The following is a 23009-nucleotide window of genomic DNA, read 5'->3' on the forward strand; positions in this document are numbered from 1 at the left end:
AATTCTCTAGCCAATGCAAAGCCGCCTCGGTGGCTCCGAGGCGAGAGCGCCGGCCTGCGGATCCCCATGTGGCGGGTTGGAATCCCGGCCGAGGTGCCCGCAATCTGACGGAGGCTTATTGCGGAGAAGGCGCCGTGTAACCGAGCTTTCGGTTGCACGTCAAAAGATCCCCAGGTGGTCGAAATTAATCCCCAGTCCTCCACTGGGGCGTGCCAGATGCCCGTCGTTGGTTTGGCACGTAAAACCCGCAATTTGACTAGCCAATGCACACGCGCTTTCGTTTTATCGTGTCATTTTTTGAATATACAAAGCCCACGCGTATTCCTTTTTTTTTTTCTCTTTAAGATAAAAACATCAGACAGTAGTTGACATTTGGAGGAGCAGAGATATGCGCTTGAAACGTTTCGTCGACAATAAAAAACGCAATGTGGAATACACCAATACGCTTTGAATATATTTAATATCACTTTTTATGACTATTGATCTAAGATGTCCTATTATGGAAAAAAAAAGCAAACCACGTAATCCCAGATATTTTATATATTTTAATAATTTAATAACAAATATTCACTTTCTTTGCTAGTGAACTTTACGCAACGCATTGCGGTAGCTTCAACAACCATGGCGTAAATCAAGAATATTTCTGCCTAATGACCGCGGTGAATCCTCTCTTAGGCCCAATCTAATGTTTAAACTTTTTCTCTTTTTTTGACGCAGATCAGCATTTAAGTGTGTGTTAACTCCTTATGCGGTGCCATCTTGCGACAGGGTTCAACACTATTTTCTCTCTCGCACCTCGGAACCGCACACGGCCGTGCAGCCTAATTCCTCCCGGAGCGTCGAATTCTCGCACAAATCTGCGGCGCTAAGGTCGTTTAGGAAGGTTCGACTCAGCGGAAGATTCGACTTCCGCAGAGCCGAGTCTTCGCTCTTTAAAGCCATGACCCAGATTTTACGCCGAGTGCGTCAGCTGCGCTCGAAGCGAGCCAACGCCACCGCGAACGCCGCCGTAGCCTCGAAGAAGGGCTTTCATCTCGGAGCACCGGCTGTTCTTAAAGGGGAAAAAAGAACGGACACAAAATGGCGCTTTGGAGAGCAGGGATTGGCTACGGAAAGATAGCCACCAGGGTCCCTCGGTATTCTTCCTTTTAAGATTATGCCTCTAGTCACTGTCCTATTGTGCATCTTCGTGCATCTTATTCCGTGGTTCGTTCTTGGGCGTTCTTATTATCGACTTTTGACAAACTCTTATTGGCTTTGAAGCGGCAATAAGTTGCTCGTAACTCGCGCAACGCTTTACAGCACATTTGCAAGGGCGTCGCCATTTTGCTATCACGTGACCATATTGGCGTAGCCGAAATCCAGTTTGTAGCCGGTAGAGTTCGTTTTCTGCTGTGCTGGCCACCCCCGGTGATTTATTTTCCCACGTTTCCTATGTACGTTGCAATTGCACTGCTTTTATACATAGTTGCTATAGTTTCTTCTCCCAGTAAATCATTTCAATTCATTTTTTAAAATAATTAGGGCTATTTTAGAGCGCAGCTCTTAGGGGCCCGTTCCCGGCTTGAGCGGCGTCGGCGTCGGCGTCGGCGTCGGCGTAACCGCAACTCTCGTAACCCTCGTGAGGGTTACGAGGGTTACGAGGGTTAATCTCATGAGGGTTAATCTCACGAGGATCACGAGGGCCACGAGGGTTACTTACCCTCGTAACCCTCACGAGGGTTACGAGGGTTAGTTACCCTCAAAAGGGTTACCTTCACGAGGGTTACCCTCCCGAGGGTTACTTACCCTCGTAACCCTCACGAGGGTTGCGAGGGTTAGTTACCCTCAAAAGGGTTACCTTCACGAGGGTTACCCTCCACGAGGGTTACTTACCCTCGTAACCCTCACGAGGGCTACGAGGGTTAGTTACCCTCAAAAGGGTTACCTTCACGAGGGTTACCCTCACGAGGGTCACGAGGGTTATGAGAGTTACCCTCACGAGGGTCACGAGAGTTACCCTCACGAGGGTCACGAGAGTTGCCCTCACAAGGGTTACTAGGGTTACCCTCACGAGGGTCACGATGGTTACCAGGTCACGTGACCCCGGGGGGGGGGTCACGTGACCTGGGGATACCCCCCGAGGTCACGTGACCCCCCGTTGACGTCATAGCCACTGATGACGTCAACAGTGACGTCACTGATGACGTCACCGGCATCCGCATCGTCATCATCACTGATGGCGTCATCAGTAACGTCACTGATGACGTCATCGGCATCGTCACGTGGCCCCAAGTCACGTGACCCCCCGGCGGCACGTGACGCCCCAGGGTCACGTGACTCCCACAAGGTCACGTGACCCCCAAGGTCACGTGACTTCCCGCCCCCCGAGGTCACTTGACCCACCCCCCCCCCCCAGTACCCTTGCCTCCTCCTCCTCAAGAGCTGCGCTCTAATTCGGCGTTACAGGGAGTTGTAAACGGCTTTCCTTTTTTTTATTTATCGAATAGTATGGAACTGCGAGTGAGTCGACAGCACGAAAATGTGGCCAGACTAACACGCTATTTCAATCAAAAATCGAAACTTTTGAAACCTATCCTATCAACTTACCGCAACGATCCGGCCATATAGCGACGACTGAGCTACTATCTGTTTTCCTATTGGTAAAGATACATTAATCTTAGGCGCAATGTTGGCGCACACTCCTCACATTTTGTTGAAATGTGGAAAAATGTAGCAGAGTAGGCAAGTTGGTGCAAGTGGCGCAAAAACAGCATTATTGTAATTTGTGCGAATCGTGAGAGCGAGCTCTCATCAAGTGTACGTGCCGAGGCAGAACGAGCAGTCCGCCCGACCTGCGACGATGTTTACAAACCTGCCATCTTCGGTTCGTCAGCTTTGTTCGAACGGCTTAGCCAAGCGTGAAAACTATTCGAGTCACAGACAGAATAAAAAGGGCAGGGAAGGTTTTTTACCTGTCCCGCCTTCAGCGTGAGATTCCTACCTTCGATAATAACTTCGGTTTCTCGTGGCCTTCGATTGTTCACGCGCAACCGAAGCACGGTGGAAGGCAAACATGTGCGTGCAAGAGGCCGGGAATCGGACGCCATGCCGTTCTCCTGCTGTCGGTGACTTTAGTTTAGTAGAACGAGCGCACGTGCCTTTTAAATATTGCGCGACATTTTCTTGTGTAACCGATTTGTTGCGCGTGTATCAATCGCGAAACGACGAAATCCAGCGTAAAGTGCGTACATTTAACGTACCGTTCGCAATTAACTGACGCCGCAGTACCATCGAAGTACCCGTACCTCGATTTTACCGTACAGCGATTGAAGCGTCGATGTAAGCACTGTCATCACCGTTCTTCGTTCTTCTTTTAATTGTGAAATCGGTACATCGAAACGGGGACTAAACATGGGCCGGTCACGAGCGCTACGCTCTAGTACGGCATGTTAAGTAAACACACCGTGGTTCTTGACCTTAACCTTGTCATCGCAGTATTTGTTGGCTACCACTGAGCACGTTCTGCGCGTTCGACTCGGTTTAACGCGTTCCATTGCTCTCACCGATCTCACGTTAGCAGCCGGAAACGATGTCTTCTTTATGTTCGAAGATTAGGCGCGTTGACATTTGGAGGTCAGCAATGGCGGCTCGGAGGGCGCGCCGACTGGTGGCGACTCGGGGAAATAATGCGCGAAAATGCGTCCATAGCTTCCATTTCAGCAGTCCTCGAAAATATAGCACGACAGCATTATTAGGCGAATTTTACTCGATCATTATTCTGACCTAGACAATCTACCAATCTGTCATAAATTTTTCAAGCTTGTTATTGAAAACAAAACACGAAAAGACAGACACGTTTTAGTCTCCAGTGGACGAGGGGAACGAATTGCTACCCTTAGAACTTGATTTACCGAGTTTTGTACAAAGAACAATAAAATAGGCTTACTGATAACTTGAGTTCGAGGCATCATAGAACAAACGTGGAGTTTGAGGCTAGTATATTTGAGTCCCCGAGGATCTACGAGATGGCGGAAATGGCTCTTTTCGCGTCAAGCGTTCCAGCATCCAAAGCACTCTATCATATAGGGCTCTCCGTTCGGATAGCTCGAACGATTCGAAGAAATACCGCCCCGCCATAAAACTCAAGTGGCAACTTAAGATGCAGCGTTGTGCGCCGGTTTAGGAAACCTTTTTGAGTTGCCCCGAGGGTGAAAGAAATTGGCGTGCAATGATGCCTCGAAAAAAATTCAGAGAATGCGAATATTGACGCCGAAATATTTCTCTTACTGACTTTCTGAGTTTGATTTGAAGTATTGGAACTTTTTGTTTCGAAGCAACTGACTGAGGTGATCGTTTTCCGAGGGATTCCTCCACCGGGGGAGAAACCCCCCAGCAGTCTGACGGAGAAAAGAATGCGTTTCTCGCGATTGAAGATCGATGTTGTTGTTACATTTGGAGGCGTTAGTGGAAAAGAGTAAGGGAATGCGTTAGTCCTTACGCACAAACAAAATGATCGCGTTAAGGACCTGAGTTACTTCAGAATAGAAGGAACGCGGTACCCTTACCGTTGTTTTTAAAGCGTAATGCGCGTTATTTTTGCTTTACTTTTTATTTATGAAACGGCAGGATTTTTTCGACGCTGGGACAAAGGGCGTGGGATTTGGGGTTTTTCTAAGGTTCGAGTGTCTGCGTTGGGAAAATAGGTAACAACGAGTAACTGGTTACTTCGTTACCCGTTGCTGGAAATAAGTAACCTAAGTACGTTTTGTGTTACTTAAGAAATATAACGAGTGCGTTTCTACCTTACCGAAAACAGTAACGCGTTCTATGTAGCTCCGTTACTGGTTACACGTCACCGCTAAGACTGGTTGTGGATTTACAAAAAATGTTTCTTTGTCGGGAAGACATTGCTGTTGGTAGTAATTGTACAATCATGTGGATAATTCCGTAAGCTCTATGCGTCTTGAAGACTAAAACCTTCTCGTTGGTATAGAAGTAGCGCTATGAACTACAGCGAGATAAATTAATTGGTAAAAAAAAATCATTATCATGAAATGAGAATAAGTGGGCATTGTAGAGCGAATCTTGAAATAGATAAACGTCTCATAGAAAAGAATCGTGTTGTTTTTGACGAACTTGGATATTGTAGGTATGGGAGTCATCTTCATTTCTTTAATATAATTGTGTTGAAAGATTTCGACTCCAATTTTTGGTTTCGCTGAAAGCCTGATCGACAAGCGTCTTCGCGAAACCGCCATGGCATCTCCACCTATGCGCACACACACGCACGCACATACTTAAACACACCCAAAACCACATTAACGCACAGACAGGCACATGCACGCATGCAAGCGGGAGCACACACATATTTGAAGACAACGTTGCTAGGCAGTCGAGCTGGTTGTTATTAGACATGAGGGTGAAAGTCAACGTTTGAACTTTAGCAGGCAGTGTTTAGCTTGTGGAAATATGCGAGAGGGCGCTAGGGCTGTGAAGGCTGTATAAAGGAAGCACGGTGAATAAAATTTGCTTGCTGTGTTTTAGACGTTGTGTTTGTCCTTCTCTCTGTGCCTCCCTCTCGGGTTTTTGGTCAGTCGAACGCATACGTTTGCACAGGGACGCACATACACATAACGCACACACGCACACATCCATAGGCAAACACAAACACATTGAACGCACACCTACACTGCGCACACAGGCGCACGTGTACATGCCCACAAAACCTACTTCACCGATATTACGCGGTACCCGGTCCGCCCCTTCCCATTTGAAACGATCCGAAATGGTAATGGCCTTCTGAAGATACTTTTCTGGTATTCTTTCCGTCCGAGCGGATTCTCTCAAACCACCCGCTCTGGATTAACTTCCCTTGTACGGCATTCTTACCGAAAGTGTTTGATTTTATTTATTTTTTTGTCTAAAAAAAAAAAAGGAAAACTACTAAACAAAGAAGTAGTCGCTGTTCTGTGCGAATATTTCTCGGTCTCTGAGCCTTCTTTGTACCTGAGCCTTCTTTGTCGCACCATGTCCTTACCGAGAATGTCGCATCTGCGCCATGCGTAGTTGCATATCATTTGTATTCATTTTTTTCTAAAAAAAAGGCATTGAACGAATGATATCTTTTTATTTTATAGTACTGAACTTCGCAGCAGAAGGGGAAGAAAAAGTCCGATTGCGACTTTAAAATGGCTACCCTTATCGATAAGCATCTAAAAGACGGAGAGGCATTACCATGCATTTTTCTTCCATACTAATATGTGTAAGTAAACTTTAAAATGAATCCACGAAATCGGGACTCGTAATCTTTAAATAAATATACAAAATACACTCAGCTCGAAGGAAAACGATTCTCCCCAGCCTTATTTACATATTCACGAAGATGCAATAAAAAATAGAAATGTTTTTGATCTTTTTTTTATTGTTGTAGCCAATAAAGGATGTTCGCTTCTCGAAACGCTCCGAAATTCTTCTGGTTAACTGCTAAGGTTTGTTATTATTATTGCTATTTGTCCAACTTTTTTCAGCTTAAAAAAAAGTATACGTAGGAATTCTTGATACCAGTGCACCTTCTCGCTGCTTACTTCGCAAGGGAGCGACGCTGACCCACTTTTATGTTCGATGAGCGGAAAGGAAAGGAACTTAAAATAACGCTTGTTTTTTTTTTTTTTGTTTTTTTTTTAATTTTTGTTAAGTGTTTAGGGAAGCTTTTTATCGATTTTTATTTCGCGAGCGCTCTTGAAATTCCCAGTGGCCTGAGGCTTTAAGGATGATTCTTGTCATTTCGAGTGTTCTGTCGAGCATAAATTGGACCCGTTCCACGTTCATCTTGCTTTTTTTGGTTTACTTTACAAAGAGTATAGTCGAAAGAACTCACTTGAATGCAACGGTTCTTGAGTTCTTCGTCAAAACCGCCTCATACGTTTCAGATTACTTATTTGGCTAGAAAACAAAATGAAAAATAAAGGTGGCGTTCTTGTGGAGAATTTAAATGCGCTTCGCTGTGTTGTGTACCTAGCTGCAACTGTCGGCGTGTCCTTTTGTAAATGTTCAATCGAAGCCACCTTATGGGTTTTTGCATCAACGCCACTTTCGCGTATACCGCTAGTTTTTACACTCTTTACTTAATACCTGCGGCATGGACCAAAGCGGACGCTACGACTCATCCCAGCCAATGGAGCGCCGAGAACGTGTCTCGTGACTTCGCGCACTGCGCGTCGCTGTGCCCCTTCCGAAGGTCACCTTACACCCGCACGGCGTTGGACTGGTTTTGATGGCTCGTATCGCTCTGCCCGGTTCTTTCGTAATCTGAGGCGGAGTAAAGATAGTGATGTTTACAAAGAACGAAAAGCCCAAAGCGGAGAGACAAAGCGGGACTTGGAAGTTGGGCCGCCATAGCTTGGTGTTTTCCTTGTGGGTGGAACCCGCGAACGAGCTCGTTTATGTTCCTTTGTTTAGGGATTTTGCTGCGTGTTTTTTTATTTTGTTTTTGTTTTGTGTCTATTGTAGTTTCGCTTGTGTTTCGTTTCTCGTTTTGGTGTCTTCGATTTCCTCCAATTAGCGCAATAATGTGAAAAGTTGCGTACGTGTTTTGGGGTTTCATCGCATGGTTCTTTTTTTTTCTTTTTTTTCGGCGATGTTTTTTTTTTTGCCCAAGTGTCTCAGGGATGCAAGACCTCGTCGAGCAGCGGCAACAGCTTGACGAAGTTCACGAAGAGTTGTCGTAAAATGGCAGCTCACGCCGGAGGCGGGACAGTTGTAGCTCCTCCTGGCGTCCTCACCTTGTCAGTGACCATCGGCGACTCCGCTGAAAAATACGGCACCTAGCGTATGGAACAGAAAGATCTGGCGGCAGGTTTCTTTCACTCGCCAGCTTTCTTTGAATGAAGCAAGTATTCACGGTGCCCCGCGGTCTGAAGACGAAACCTTGAAATAAGTTCAAAGTCACGTCGTGAAAATACTCAATAGAGTCAGTATGTCATGATTTCCTATGTTGCAATTCTGACAAGTAATCAATCGTAGAAATGCCCGAAAGAACATTGTCTGACGGAAGAATTTTTGTCTTTGCGGCGTCCCATTTCGTGTCTGTTTCAGTTTCCACCGCCTGTCGGAGGAGAGCCATTTGCTGCGATCTTTGGAGAAAGCTCTCAAAATGGCGAGACTGAAGAAAATTAGGCATCGCTCTTAGAAGAACGATCTGCGTTATCGGGATACTGAGCGTGTTGTTTTACGTGCTTACGTATTTCTAAGTTTCACTGCGCAGATGCCATTTTTCGTTATAGACTTCTTCATTCTTTTTTATTTGTCATTTGTTTTATTCTTTCTTAGGTCTCAGTGATTGACTCACCCAAGCAGCCTCAGGAGATGCGTAGGCTTTGTTATGGTCACCGACAACTTAAAAAAACAAGGTCGTGGATAGTCCTTAGCATCTCATTATCGCTCCGGAGCCAATCAGATTGGGGCCCTAGTCGATAAGAACGACGAGAAATCAAACGACGAAGTGTCAACATGCAAAGGGAGTGTTCAGAAGGGTTTCGCCTCCTCGGGCTGTAACTCTTTGATTCGGGGATGGAAGTGAAAGGTGTTAGACTCAAATCAAAGTTTTGGAATCTCCTTTTTCCAAGGAGCACGTCAATGTTCGAATATAGTACCCACCCGTGGGGTTGCACTTGCACCACCTGTGCACAACGAGTTTCTGCACGCCGTCATAGAAATATGTGGGCGGCTGTTGACGACACAAACAGGCACACCGCATCGGTGACGGCCTCCTTCGTCAGACTCCGACCGTGTGCACTTCGGGCGTTTTTTCGCCTGGGGAAAACATCAAAGAGTCTGATGGCGTGAGGCAAAAACATCTTGAAGCTTCTGCTCCTTCAGCATGTCGTGTGTTTCGTCAACAGCCACCCCCATTCTCCTACGACGGCGTGCAGAGACTAGTTGTGCACAGGTGGTGGAAGTGCATCCCCGCGGGTGGGGACTGTATCGAAAAGTAATGCGTTCCTGGGAAAGAGGAGATTTCCCACATTTCCATTTGAGTGCAACACTTTTGAATTCTATCACCGAATGAAAAAGTTGCAGCCCAGGAGGCAAATGTAATTGAACACTCCTTGTAACAAGCTACCACGCACTGCTTTTCTCAAGCTCCCGCAGACTATGTGTCTTTTGAGCCAAGTTTTTCACTGAACCTTGGGCTGCCATCTCTCGGCGTTGACTGCCTTCTTAATATCAAGCGCGTACTTTTTTTCTCCTCTCTCTTTTCATCGAACGTAAGCCGACATATTTCGTTCTCGAGAGTATCCACTCCGCACGTATTGCTCACATTTCTTCGCTCTCTTCTTCCGCAGCCAAGAATTCCCGCTGTACATCATCGACAACGAATCGTACGAGAAAGACGCTGTGCTCTACATCGAACTCGGGGATCCGAAGCTCGAAGAAGGTAATGTTCGGTCTCCCGCCCACGGTGTTCCAGTCTTCCTTCGTTGCTTTTTTCTTTTTTATTCTCTTAATACTTCTTTGTTCTTGGTCATTGTTACCCCCCCCCCCCCCCCCTCTTCTCCACTGGCCATCTTTTTCGATCCTCGTATTTCCTGCCCAATCACGGGTCTCAGTATATCCTCCTCTCCCCGTACCGAGCGCTGTTCCCCGTCTTTCCTCCGGAGGTTTCTCTGTTTCTTTCTTTTGCGAGAGGAACCTGGTGGAACCTTATTTGTCGGCGTCGCCGACATTCCTCGCACACCGACCCACTGGTCTTCTAACGAGAGATGTCTTCGTACTCAGCGCACTTTCTTTTGACACTACCGACGCCGTTTGTTGAGAAAGAGGTGTCACTTGAGTAAGGTGCTTCCGGATCTTCTCCTTTTTCTTAATTTCTTTTTTTGTTCGTGTATAATCACTATTGTTACGCAATGTAGGCACAGACCTCAGTCTCTCGTTGACTTTTTTCTTTTATTAATGAAAAGTCTTTTCCGTCAGCCGGTAAAATCAATTAAAATAAACGGTTTTTTTTTTCGTTTTTTTTTTTTTTTTTTTTGCTTTTGCACTTTTTGCAACAGGGCTCTTTATACGTTTGATCGACACTGTGCCTGTGTTGACGCGTTTTCTGCCAAGGCGACGAAGGCGGCCGTTTACGGGTAGGACAGGTTGTTTACAATAAATGGAGGTAACTCCAGCTAATATACGTCCTCAGGTTCCTACCAAAAAAAAAAAAAATAAAGAAACACTTTTTTTTTGCAGTTGCACATTGCGCAAAAGCCCTAAGAATATTGAACGATCTATGTGCCCGTATGAACACGTTTTCAAGATTGAGGCGACGAATAGGGCAGGTCGCTCACGATAAGCGGAGGTGGCTCCACCTACTGTACACTTTCGGGTTCGTACAAATCAGTGTTTAAGGGATACGTTGGGAGATAAGAGTTTCTTTTCGTTTCTTTGCAATGCGCAATAGCGCATCGATTATTGAATGACATTTGGTCCGTATTAACAAGTTCTCTACTTGAGGCGACTACGGCAGTCGGTTATTAAGATTCGTACCAGAGGGACAGCGTATTTACAATAAACAGGCAGTTCTAGCTACTGTAAGACTTTAGAGTCGTACAAATAAATGTAAAAAAAAAAATATTTGTCGTACAATGTGCAATTTGCATTTCAACCATTGAACTTCTTTTTGTCAGTTTTAACGAGATTTCTACTAAGCGACAAGGGTAGGCGGTTATTAATATACGCTGGAGTACGACAGCTTGTTTACAATAAAGGGAGATGGCACCAGTTACTGTACGCTCTCAGGTTCGTGCAAATAAGTGTCGAAGAAATGGGTTGGGAGATAAAGAGGTTTTTGTGTTCAGTTTCTTCCGAATGCTTTCGATAGCTTATATTAGCCACTGTATTAGATATATTGAATGTATTTCTGTTTTAGAAGTTGCCCCAGTGAGGTGACAGGGTGTTGGCCGATTTTTTTATAGATGAGAAGCCGGTGTGCTTTGTATTTATTTGTTCAGAGGGTCGTAAACATCGGCCGTTTACGTCTGTGTTGTTGATATAACCGCGTCAGGCGTCTACAATACGAAGCTCACTTCGGATACTGTACGCTTTTGTTCCTTTCTTGGCAGGTCAGGTTTTCAGAGAGGAAGTTTCTTCTTGTTCTCCCGTCTGGCGCCTTTTAGTTAGAAACTGCAGAAGGAATCGATTAATCGATACGTCAAAAAGTCTGGTTAGTCGCTCGTTGTCACTGGATAGGAGAAACGACTGGCGTGCTGTAGACGCTGCTGCCCGTTTTGATTGAACGTTTTTTTGTTTTTTTTTCTCTACTTTACTTATTATCTGTAGTTATTGACCTAATAAGTGTGACGTCACTGCTCCAAACAAACCGCTGATAGGGGGCGTTGCTATGACCGAATACATGCGACAGGATTGCGCTCAGAAACAACCATCGTTCAGAAATCAAACGTGGAATCGAAACGTTTAAAGGGAATAGATAGAGGAAGCCTAGACGTTACACGTGCCGTAGATTTTTTTTGTCTGTGCTCCTTCGGACTCTCTGCATCATTACTTAGGCTACTCGCCGTTCATGAGCACGGAAAATAAACGAATGAATGAATTAATGAATTTAATTTAACGCAATCGCGTACTCTTTCAGAAAGAACCACTGAGCCCGCGAAGCTATCGTGTCGTGTGCTAGCGAGGCAAAACCGGTTGGGAAACTTTATTACGGGCATTTATCATCGGATTATGACACGATAGAAAAAGTCTTTGTGATTAGATATAGAGAAGAGTCAATTGTTACAAAAAAGTATGTATTTTTTTATATTTAATCTCACGTCGAGCCGCCATGCATTTGTCCATAGCAACGGCCCTAGCAACGGCTTGTTTGGAGCGGAGCGCCATGCTGTGACGTCATCACTTACGGAATCAATGTGCGAATCGAGAAAGTTGTGAGACCAGCAATTTCAGACACGACCTTATACTAGCGTAGATTCGTTGAATTTAGGTAAGTTATAGAAGTAAAAGAGCCAAATGAAACGAAAAAATAAACACGACGTATTTATGCTAGCTCGTTAGCTGTCTCTGCGTACTGTTGTTATCATATCTCTTTGCAAACCCGACCTTAAGTAACTTAGGATAAACTTCTACGTAGCTTGTTGTTCTGCTATCTGGGCAAAAATACAACAAAGAAACGATTATTAAGATAAACGAAGCTGACTTAAATTGACTTTTCTACTACCTAAAGAATGTTTAACTCGTTGAACTTTTACGGAATGTTCTGCTTAAAACCGCTTACGGCTAACACTGCACGTCTTGCGAGTAGCTTGCAGTTTAGCTAACAAGTGCATGACGCAACCTGCCATTCCCTTTTTACTGAGAATTATCACAACCGCGCATCCGGGCCCGTGAATAATTATTAACTTTTGTCAGCATTCAATACAATAAACGTTCTTCTATAATTTTGACACAATACCTACATTCTGGCCCTAGTCTCCTGAAAATGGGCGATGCATGTTTTGAAGTTTTCAGCTGCAATTCAGACAGAAAGACAACATATTAACTGTAAGGGTGCAAATTTCAGTTAAGATTGCGCGCAAAAAACCAACAGCAACAACAACAACAACAAAAACATTAAAGAGTGAAAAAAAAGCTTATGCAAAGCAAATGTGCTTTGTACATACTTGTAGTTAAGGTCAGCAGTGTTACTTCGTTGTGTTTCTAAAAAAAAAAAAACAAGTAACTCAAAAAGAACTTTGACGAACCAGAATTTGTTGGATAAGTATGTTACAATCCTCGATGCAAGGAGATCTCTTATTTTTAGTTTTTGTGAAAGTGCCTTTATATCTCTTTCGATATTGCGTCACAAGAAGATCAGATTATGAGGTTGTTGTTGAGAACATCTGTGTAAAGCAGCCTAAACAGTGGGATGTATAGACACGAGGCTCTGATAAACCGACTGGGGTTACTTTCTAACGACTTTCACATGGAAAGTCTTATTGGGAGTCGGAACTGCATGAGCAAGTCTTGGTGTGGTGCTTCATTGGTCCTTGTACTTTCTAGCTGCCGACGGTAGCCGGCATGTCTTTCAAGCAGCCATCGGAGTGCACACGTGACACTACTCTACAGGCAGTCGCGCTATTTGAAGCTTCCTCACTTGCGCTAATAACGCAGTCAAATGGCAAACGCACAAAAAGGGTTACTATGGTAATAGGCATAAAACCATGACCACTATAAAAGATTTCCAGATTAGGTATTTAACGAAGAAATATACCTCAAATGTATCAACTTCTTGAATTGCGCGGGTCCTATGGACTCAATTCTCTGACAATCGGTCTATCGCTAAATCTCCCCAGAGTAAAAAAAAAAGAATGCTGGGAATGTAAGCATTGACGCCGCACGCGCTCTCCTTTTTTGATATAAAAGATTCAAAGTAAATGACGAAAGTAAGGCGTTGACGAACGCACGTGCAAGATAAAATTAGTTTTAGGTGTTTTTTATGTTATTTTATTAGAACAGTTACTACTTCAGACGCCAGCACGTGCAGCGCGTGTACTAAACTCGCACCATGCTTCCTGGTGCTTGGGAAATTTAGCAAAAAAGGTCTGTCCCTTGCGCTTCCGCTAATGTTGTCTCTTAGTTCTTAATAATCTCGAAGCGGTTAGGAAGTTGGTTGGATAACTTTTAGTACGAATTTTTCTATTGGTGTCTTTCTTGATATCCTCAAATTGTTAGTTGTACCGCTCCAGAAAACTATAGCCACTGACATATTAAAAAACAATGCAGGAGTGTGGCGAGTTCCGTGTACTAGCCGAACTAGACCGCCCCATGAAATCGAGATATTAGCCAATGGGAACGCCACATAAGAAATCGGAAAGCCAGATGCGAGTACCTAGTGAGACACGTCAGCCATTTCTTAAAAGCGATTGGTGACTATACGGAGAGCAGGTTCGTCTGCTTTTTGAGCAGGGGCTGCGGTGATGTCACATCGCCGCGTTCTGGATGGCTCCGATCGGAAAGATTGCGGGTAGACCTCGAGGCAGCTTGCTTTGAGGTCTACCCGCTATCCTCCATGAGAACCAATCAAAGCACAGCGTTCTGAAGTCGGTGCCCCTGCATAAAGAACCAGACGAACTTGCGTTCCGTATATACTCCGTTTGGAAAGTATAGAAACTGAAAGCTTAACAAACGCTAGAGGGTTACGAGGATCTTAAGATCACTGCGCAGCTAATAACATAGCGCGAGCATAATGAGACGAACCCTGCGTTCTTTCAGCTGTCTGTGACTGTATTGTGTAAACGCTGGCAAAGCTGCTGGCGCGAGCGCCTGCTCCACATCTCGCGTCTCGTTTGCTCGAGAGAGAGAGCGAGCGAGCGAACGAACCGCAAGATAAGTGGACGCTTCCGCCGCCGGCTGTCACAGCGTTGTACGCTAAGCATGAGATCAAATACACAGAGCTTCCCCCTCTAATGATGCGACGTGGTATATGCTCATCATTCGGGTGTATTTAAACTCGTTCAATCTGAAAACTAAATCTAAAACAATTATAACATAAAAAACCGACTCCTTCGTTAAGTTTCTTAGCTTTTCTTTTTGGCGTTGTTAAGATGACGTCTTTGGGCGTTAGCATTTGCTGACAGTCTAAGGCACCCTAGAAAGCGTTTTTTTTTTTAAGTTAATCTTATAAAAAAATACGAGCTTTTGAGTAAACCCCTGAAAGCCCAAAATTGGCTGCCGACGTTTTCCTAACGGACTTAGGTTTAAGATTAAATCCTTTAGCCTTAAAGCTAAACGTCGGCTGTCATATTGCTGCGCCTTGAAAATTCGTCTTTGAAGTTCTTATCTGCTTCAGTTTCTTTGTACTCTGCTAGACATACAAATCTAAAAGAAACGAAAAAAACCTTGCCGTTTTAGTGAGGAACGAACGTCACAATTGACCCTTTTTCAAAACGCGTCAAGCAATATTGACGGTTGCCATTTCTGGCTAGGCTAGGTGGCGCAGGCTACCGCCCATTACAAAGGCTATATCCATTTTAACATCCATCCATCCATTCATAGGGCACGACGTGTGTGATTGGATTCAAATCTTGTCCAAACGCTAACGCAGCACTCGTTCCCGGTACCAGCTGAGGCGAACTCACGTCGAATGCTGAGGCAGCCCACGTGTCGAGTACATGCTCATATAATACGCGATCAAGCTACGCGAACTCGGAAAAATTGCGCAACCGCCACTAGACACGTTTCAAAGGAATGCATTATGTACGTATGATAACTCTAACATATTGACGCGCTCCTTAATGAGTCTTTTAGTTGTAAGTTAAGTCACAGCACCTTCCCATTTAGTTGTAACTGAATATATATTAAAAAATGGTTCCGACGTAACAATTTTACCTTTGGTGCCGATTTCAATTTTTCAAATTTCATATTCTCGTAAAGAGTAATCGACAGGTGAGGGTCTCTCACATGCCGCTTAAAACTGCACAAGTAAGATGTGAGGCAGACAAAACCCAAAAATTCTAATCGGTATGTATACTTTTTTTATATATTACGAGAGCTCATAATTTGTGACTGCTGATGAAACGCAGCGGTGCTGCGCACTTTATCTCCGCAACCAATGAAATCGATGCCAGAAAAAAAAGGCAACTAAAAAGTTGCACCAGGCGTTTTTTTTTTTTTTTTTTAAGCTTTCAGTTTCTTTACACGAATGGGGTGGTATTGAAGAGTTCATTTGGAAACGACGAAACGAGGGTCTTCGTTCCCGCTGACGATAGTTGACAATAGCGTGACCGCAGCTCTTGCTGCCAACTGTGTGCTCCGATGGCTGTTTTTTGGTACAGTGATTGTTGGGCGTACCCTTCCGTGTACAGTGATGTAGTGTCGTTTGACGATGGTGTGGTGGCGTACGAGCGGTCAGCCTCGCTGTTGTCTTGGCGTCCCGTGTCCTCTACTTCCTGGAGCTATGACTGTGCATGCTTCGTCCTAGGCCAGCCACGCTCAGTGTTGTTTTCGCCTACTCCGTTTACCGCTTACACTGGACCGCGGTCGACGCCACAGTCTCAGGGGCCCAATCATCCGGCAGCAAAAGTGATTCGTCACCGAGCTCGTTGTCTTTGCGGGATCGACATCACAGGCTGAACCAATCACGCGGAGAACAAACGCGCAGGACCACGCGCGTTTGTTTATCGTGCGTGATTAGTTTTTAGTCGGATGATGGCTAACGCACGGCGATGATGAGCGCCACAACGATGCACTCTTGGCACGGCTTGATTGGCTTCATTGGACAGTATGCGGACCGCTAGTTCGTCTGCTTGTTTTGCAGGGGCTGTGGTAACGTCAGAAAAACGCCCAGCACTGATTGGCTATGTATGCAAGACAGTGGGTAGACCTCGAGGCAGCTAGCTTGCTTGGATGCCTACCCACTATTCTTCAGTCGGAGCCAATCAAAGCTCGGCGTCTTTCTGACGTCACCACAACCCCTGCAAAGGAAGCAGACGACTTGTTCTCCGCTTAGCGTCGGCGTCGGTCGGGCTGAAAGCGAAACGGAGTACAGTAAGGGCATTTCACACGGATGCCGCCTCAGCGCTATACTGGTCAGTGCAGAAAATGGCGCCGAATTTTGGCTCCATGTTTGGTGACGCAGCGCCGGTATACAGTGCTTCGTCATCCGTATACTTAGGTTCGAGTCAGTGGTACATTAGCGTTCTTGCTATGCGAAGCGCAAGTTCGTCTGCTTTTTGCACAGGGGATCCGCAGATGTCAGGATGCCGAGCTCTTGTTGGCTGATTGAATAAAAAATAGTGGGTAGACATGAAGGCATCTAGCATGGATGTTTACCCATTGTCCTTTCAATCAAAGCCAATCACAGCTTGGCGTCGTTTTGACGTCACCAGAACTTCTGCGCAAAAAGCAGACGACTTGCACTCTGTATAGCGCTGACTTAGCGCTGCAGTGTAGGTATCTCTAAACCGGCCTTTTAGAAGAGATTTACTTTTAAAGGCAGTGAAAAATTTCTTCTCGGTAACTCTTAATATGTCCCATGAAGGAACGCGTGTCACGGAAAGATAGCATAATAATGTATACGTTCGTGTTTTCGGGAATTCCCTAAAACAGTGTTTTGAGAATTAAACATAGCTTTGAAAATGCTTTAAAAAATCGTCGTATACATACAATGAAGCGCGTGTAGACATATTGGCTACGGTACACTAATTACTAGAAAATAAAACAACTACACATTCTATGCCTACAGAACACAACAAAATTGGCGTCGATTTAACCGCATATAATGGCGGCTCCATGTGTTAGAGAGGCCAGATATAGATTTTATAAAATGTATGTTATCTAGTTGAGCATTTTATTTATTTTCGAATGGTGTACATTTACAAAGGCGTAAATCATAATTCAAAACTACCGACGTGGAAACGTCGGCAGTTTTGCATGTGAAAACGGCTGTTCTTAAGGTTTGCTGATATTAACATAGGGAATGTCACTGTATGCCTCGCTCGAGAACATAACCATGCAATTCAGGCTTGCTAACTAACTCTTTCAAAACGAACTTACTATCGTCTCCACTAAAACTTACGAATGCTTAGATTCTTATTTTAGGCGGTGGGAGAGCCACGAAATCCGCGCAAAAAGAAATACATTGTCTGTAAGGATCTTAATTGACTTGGCTGGAAATAGGACGGTGAACACCCTCATAAATCAAAATATTCTGTGTAGCTGCGATGCAAATCAATATTGGTGTTAATGACTTACAGCGTGTAATTACCGAACAATGTCTTCGCACACTACGAAATGTTTGATTATGCTTTATTGCGATACATGAGCATTGCTATCAGCCATATCAGCTGGCATTTTGAGGCTCTTATGCAACATTGAACCTATAGTCCCCCTCAGTTAATTGTTCAATTAAACATTGCTATTTAACCTTTCTGTGAATACCTTTGTCATGTAACAGCTTACTTTTCCACATTTAAGGTTTATGCGCGCACAAAATTTGTAGTTAGAATTAAATTAGCTTTTAATTGGCTAAATATTTGTTACTCTTCTCAGTGCTAATTTATTTTTTCCGGGATGGCAACATTAAGCAAAACCGGCTTATTATTTAATGATAAATTTGGATTCTTCTATGCCCATTGCCACTCAATGCAAATGGGCAGATAACAACGAGTTCTGGCAAACATAATTTCTTATTCACTACACACGACTTATTGTCTTCTGAACGACTTGGCATGACTTAAGTTTTCACAATAGATGTTTTCCTACTTTGTCAAAATGCAAATCAATATAGTGCCCTCAATTGCGTTGGCGCAGTTTGTGAGGCTTTAAACTCCTCAATACATCGCTTATTTCCTTAAGACTACATTGTGTAGTACTTATGAGCTGTGTGCAGGACATGATATGACACATGCATCTCACACAGCTTCACAACTTTTGGTAGAGATGCCAATACACTCTTCCGAACTAAATTCTACCACTGCGCTTGCTTCCATGAATGGTAGTGTAGTGGGCTCTGCGCTCTGCACAATGTTGTAGAAAAGAGTGGCTCGGTGTTTTTGACGGCTCAATAAAACCGCCGGGTTCTGATCACATGAGGATCTTTACTGAGGCACTTTAAAAAGCCGTTTTAAAGTTTTACGAACTATGAAACAAGATTTGCTCCAGCTCTATTTCTTAGAAACCTCGAACAGCAAAATCTATCCAAATTTACCTCAGACAATGCAACGGTAAACTTAGTTTAGCTAGATCATAGTTCAGATTTTTGTTCAAACCAGGCTAATCACGCTTGTCCAAATGTTTGAAGCAACTAATCATATCTATGAGTGCTACAGACTTGAAATAATGACCATTGAATTATTTATTATTGAACTACTAGCTTACCGCTGGAGCGTATTTTTGGACATTTTTCAGTGTCACATTCTGCAAAGACATGGATGAATATACCACGGTTGCTCGAGCCCTCCTGAACACTAGCTACTCTATGTAGTTGATTTGAGCTTTGGCCAAGTAGTGCAAGCGCTTGGAAGTGTTTACCACCGATTTGGTTTTTCAGACGTTTTCTCTCTCGCTTTTCAAAGTAGAGTCGTGCTTTTCAAGGAACCCCTCCAGGTTCGGATATCTTATCTTCAGATACAAAGTAGTAAAAATTTTAATCATTCGGGATTTACGCCATAAGAATTATCTGCACGAAAGTGTCTTTAGCTCACCTCTATAATGACCGCGAGAATTCACACGAAACCATACATGTTTGGGTGGCGAAGTGGGGTGATAGTTGATTGGAGGCTGAATTTCCGACATGTTGTTCAGCTTTATGAAAACTCAATTTGCGTATCTCATTTCTTCAGAAGCGTATCGTATATTGATCATTATGGCGTTCATATGGCCATCACTGGCTAAATCTAAGAAAGTTATTCACAGGTTTCACCTGTGTTGACCCGTTCAGTGATCATGAAAGAACAATAGGGTCTAAATTTTTTTATTTGAATTGACGACACCTTTAGGCAATGAATTGTAAAGGTTTTTGAATAAGCTTATTCCCACTTATTGGTGACGAAGGTCCACTTTTCAAAACACAAAAAGAATTAAATGACAAATGAAAACAAATAAATATGCCATTTCTAAGAAAACTGTTACACTAGGGTCTTTCTTCGTTTTCTTTGCGTAGCATTTTTGCATTTGTACCTATCAGAGATTTTTACACGCAATTCTCGTGTCCAGCTGAGCAAACTTTACATAGGCCACATTAGCGATCAATGGTCGTTTATAATCGCGGACATAAAACACGATGATCATGATATCTCAGAAGTAGTGAATCTCGAACTGGAGTGGGTCGTTGAAAAGAGACACGCTGCTTGGCCTATGAGATGAGATATCTGAAGATACCTCTTCTTAATCTTCCATAAGAACGGCTTTTCTCCCCTCTCTTTCTCTTTGTCTTCTTTATTATTTTCGTTATGGTTTTTCCGACATTTTTGTGTCCGTAGACGATCCGTACTACATTCAGGAGAAGCTGGCCTATGAGAAATCAGGTACGCCACAGCATAAGAACGTCTACGGCCTTGTGACGCTCTTTTTTCACTCGCACTGTCTTTCTCTCTCTCACTAGAGCTGCTGCTGTCCGATGTGTCTGCTCTGCTGCCTTTTTCTCGTTCTTGTAGCTCTATCATGTCACGTGCTTCAATGCCTTCCGCTCTCTTTCTCTCTTTTCGTCTGCATCTATAGCTCTGTCTTGCGCAAGCTTTGTCCCTTGTTTTGTTGTTTTCGTTTTTTTCTTTTAATTTATACAATTTTTGTTTGAGTGCCCGTGGAACGCTGGAGCCTGCATCACATGCCGAAAGCTTTTGTGCTCAGCCTATGAATGTTTTTTTTTTTTTTTTTAGTAAACGGGCAACGCACTCCACACGACGCACTTGTCATAACAATAGCGGAGTGAAGAGGGGCAAAGCATAATGAACAAAGTAGGCGTCAAAGCCCAACCACGAATATATTAAAAGCTGGTACGAATAACTCGAAAAGAAACTTACTGTGAGCCTCAGAATAAGAGACGACGTTTCGTTCAAAAGTGTCAGCGAAACGTCGGTTGTAACTCTGTGGCTTCATGAAGCTTCTTTTCCAACTTAGGTGTTTATATTCGGTGACACGTCAAGAAAAAACAAGGTATTGTGGGTAGTTTCTACGCCGCGCGAAGTAGCTTTTACCGTATCTAGTTCACAGACAAAAAACTTTCGTGAAGTTGAAACGTGTACGTCTTGGTAAGCATGTTAATGGCGTAGTCTTAAATGAACATACAAGTATCTCAATGTTTTCTGGTTCTTAAGATAACAAGTACAGAGATGTGAAGGATATCAAATCGGTACGCACCATTTCCCATATTTGCAAAGATTGCTCTAGGACCCAAGAAGAGTTTGTGAAACACATTGTTCTTTCTGGCAGTACATGCATCTGGAACGTACTCTTGCTGCTTTCTCAATATTTTCAAGCCGACGACTGGTCAACCTGGTTAAAATACTTTTGCAGGGCATTAATTTACGTATAAGGCATGAACCCGAAACGCGACTCATTTTTTCCAAGACTTCTCAAATACTGTTGACGTTGGCAGATTATTCAAAGCTACGTGGCGGTAAACACTGTCAGTCATTTACACTTTCCAACAAATCAAACAACTAAACATTAGATTGGATGTACGAAACATTTATTACTGTTGCTTGTGTCTGCATGGAATCTGAACAAAGGGACTTCATTAAAATATTTTTTGGCGCGATTGCCACGTACAATTTTTTATATGCACACAAATTATTAAACAGCGTTTATATATAAAGAAAAAAAGCATTTTGCAGCAGGCTGTGGTGTTCTTCAAAGTGTCTAGGCTGTCGATCACCATTAACATAATGGTATTGTGCGGACGTGTCAATTATATACTTTTTCTTCGGTGGCTTGCTCAGAGGTGTATTTCAGAGACTGGTTTGTGACAGTAGTAGCAGCAGCACAGCTCAAAACTTGTAGCTTTTAGTTTACCATTGCACTAAACGTCTAAATTTTCATGATAACGTTTTTATAGAACAAGATACTTTAAATAAAAGGTTCCTGTGAATAGTTTTGTTTTTATCTAGAACCCATTCCCAAAGGGAATACTCATTTATGGTTGCAACTTATAGTTTCCTCAGAATTAAAAAGACCAGGAAAACGTTATTTTTAATTGCTTTCAACTTAAATATACTTTGTCAAGTTTCAACACACGACCAGACTTCTCCTCTCTACAGAAAATTCACTACTAAGCTTTCCTTCTGAAAAGATTATTAACCAAAATTTCCAGAAAAATAACTGTATCTGTCCCTCTTAATCACTCCTGTTGCTATGACAACCCGAGTTTGGCCATGTGGGTCGTTGTCCCGTTTAACAACCACATCCTGTGGCCTGACGACCTGAGCTTGCAGCCGCGCAGCAAGACTTGGATGAGTCAGCATGTTCGTGTGCATGGTACTGTGTCCGTGCTGTGATCCTGCGTGCTTACTTGTGTTGTTGGTCACACCAAATGCCACACAGCGTCTTGAAGTGGCCGGAAGGTACTACCACGTCATTATGGCAATCATCTGATATTTCTATTTAAGTGGGTACGTGAGCTGATGTTCTTGTAATATGCGAGTACTTTGACAGACACTGAACACACTGTTTCTCCTCTGTGACCTCAGGAACTTACTGAAATCCAGGTTCACCAGTATAGCTAATTCGCGTTTATATATTAGGGTCACTTTAAAGGTAAATGTTTATGACCGCTTCGTTGAGATGAAATTGATGATCTGTAAGCATTACATCTGTGAACGCTTGCTTAGGTAAATAGTTCGGCAAATATGCTGCATTTGACTAATTTACTTATAAACCGAGAAATGTTGAAGGGACAGTCAGAGCTGCTTGCAATGTGGTATAGTTTTAATGCAAGCTGAAATGCCAAATTTGGCATATATATTGATTGTTTAACCCTATGAGGAGTGGTGTTTTTAAATGATTCCTTGAGGACCGCTGCGGTTCTTGAGCAGTGATTTAAAAATGGACGTACCAAATTTTTCCCGCAAGCCGCGTGAGAATATTCGTGGTACCATCATCTTGTCTATCCGAACTAATTGCACTGCGGTCTCTCAGCCAGCATACAAATGCTTAGAAGAAGTAAAACAGCGTTGGCTAGAAGGCAAGCCGAAAGGCTCGCCGATTTGGGAAGACGCCACAAAATCGAAAGGCCACTTCGAGACGCTGCGTTGCTTTGTAATCACACATATCACCAGGAACGTGTTCCTGGGTGCCTCATTTGACACATGACAGATCCACACGTTTCTACCATGTTTTATTGTGATGTTGCTCTTTGCCAGCTACGTCGTGAAAGTTTTGCTCTTATTCGTGTTATTTCTTTTCGACTCCCATCGAGTGAAACAAAAAGAATAAATATATCTATGATAGGTCATAAGTCGTAACTGCTCATTGTAGCTTCTTTACAATGTTCCAGGAAGCTTTTAGCTAAACAGTGAACATCGACATTCATTCCATTTATACAAATGGCTTTG

General features: G+C 43.6%; 1 protein-coding gene across 6 annotated transcripts in view; it reads left to right on the forward strand.

The window, feature by feature from the left end:
- Positions 1 to 23009, forward strand: part of LOC8038284 (sodium/calcium exchanger 1) — a 334367-nt gene that overhangs the window by 271170 nt on the left and 40188 nt on the right. For 5 of the 6 annotated variants that reach the window (XM_029982479.4, XM_040499557.2, XM_040206650.3 and 2 more), the window contains exons 6-7: positions 9327 to 9418; positions 19941 to 19985. In XM_029982479.4, coding sequence (XP_029838339.2) covers positions 9327 to 9418; positions 19941 to 19985 — 137 coding nt within the window. The remainder of the gene's footprint in view (positions 1 to 9326; positions 9419 to 19940; positions 19986 to 23009) is intronic. The other variant, XM_040206652.3, reaches the window with a different exon arrangement.

The sequence above is a fragment of the Ixodes scapularis genome, unplaced genomic scaffold (assembly GCF_016920785.2).
Source record: "Ixodes scapularis isolate PalLabHiFi unplaced genomic scaffold, ASM1692078v2 PGA_scaffold10__122_contigs__length_95168666, whole genome shotgun sequence".
Taxonomy (NCBI): domain Eukaryota; kingdom Metazoa; phylum Arthropoda; class Arachnida; order Ixodida; family Ixodidae; genus Ixodes; species Ixodes scapularis.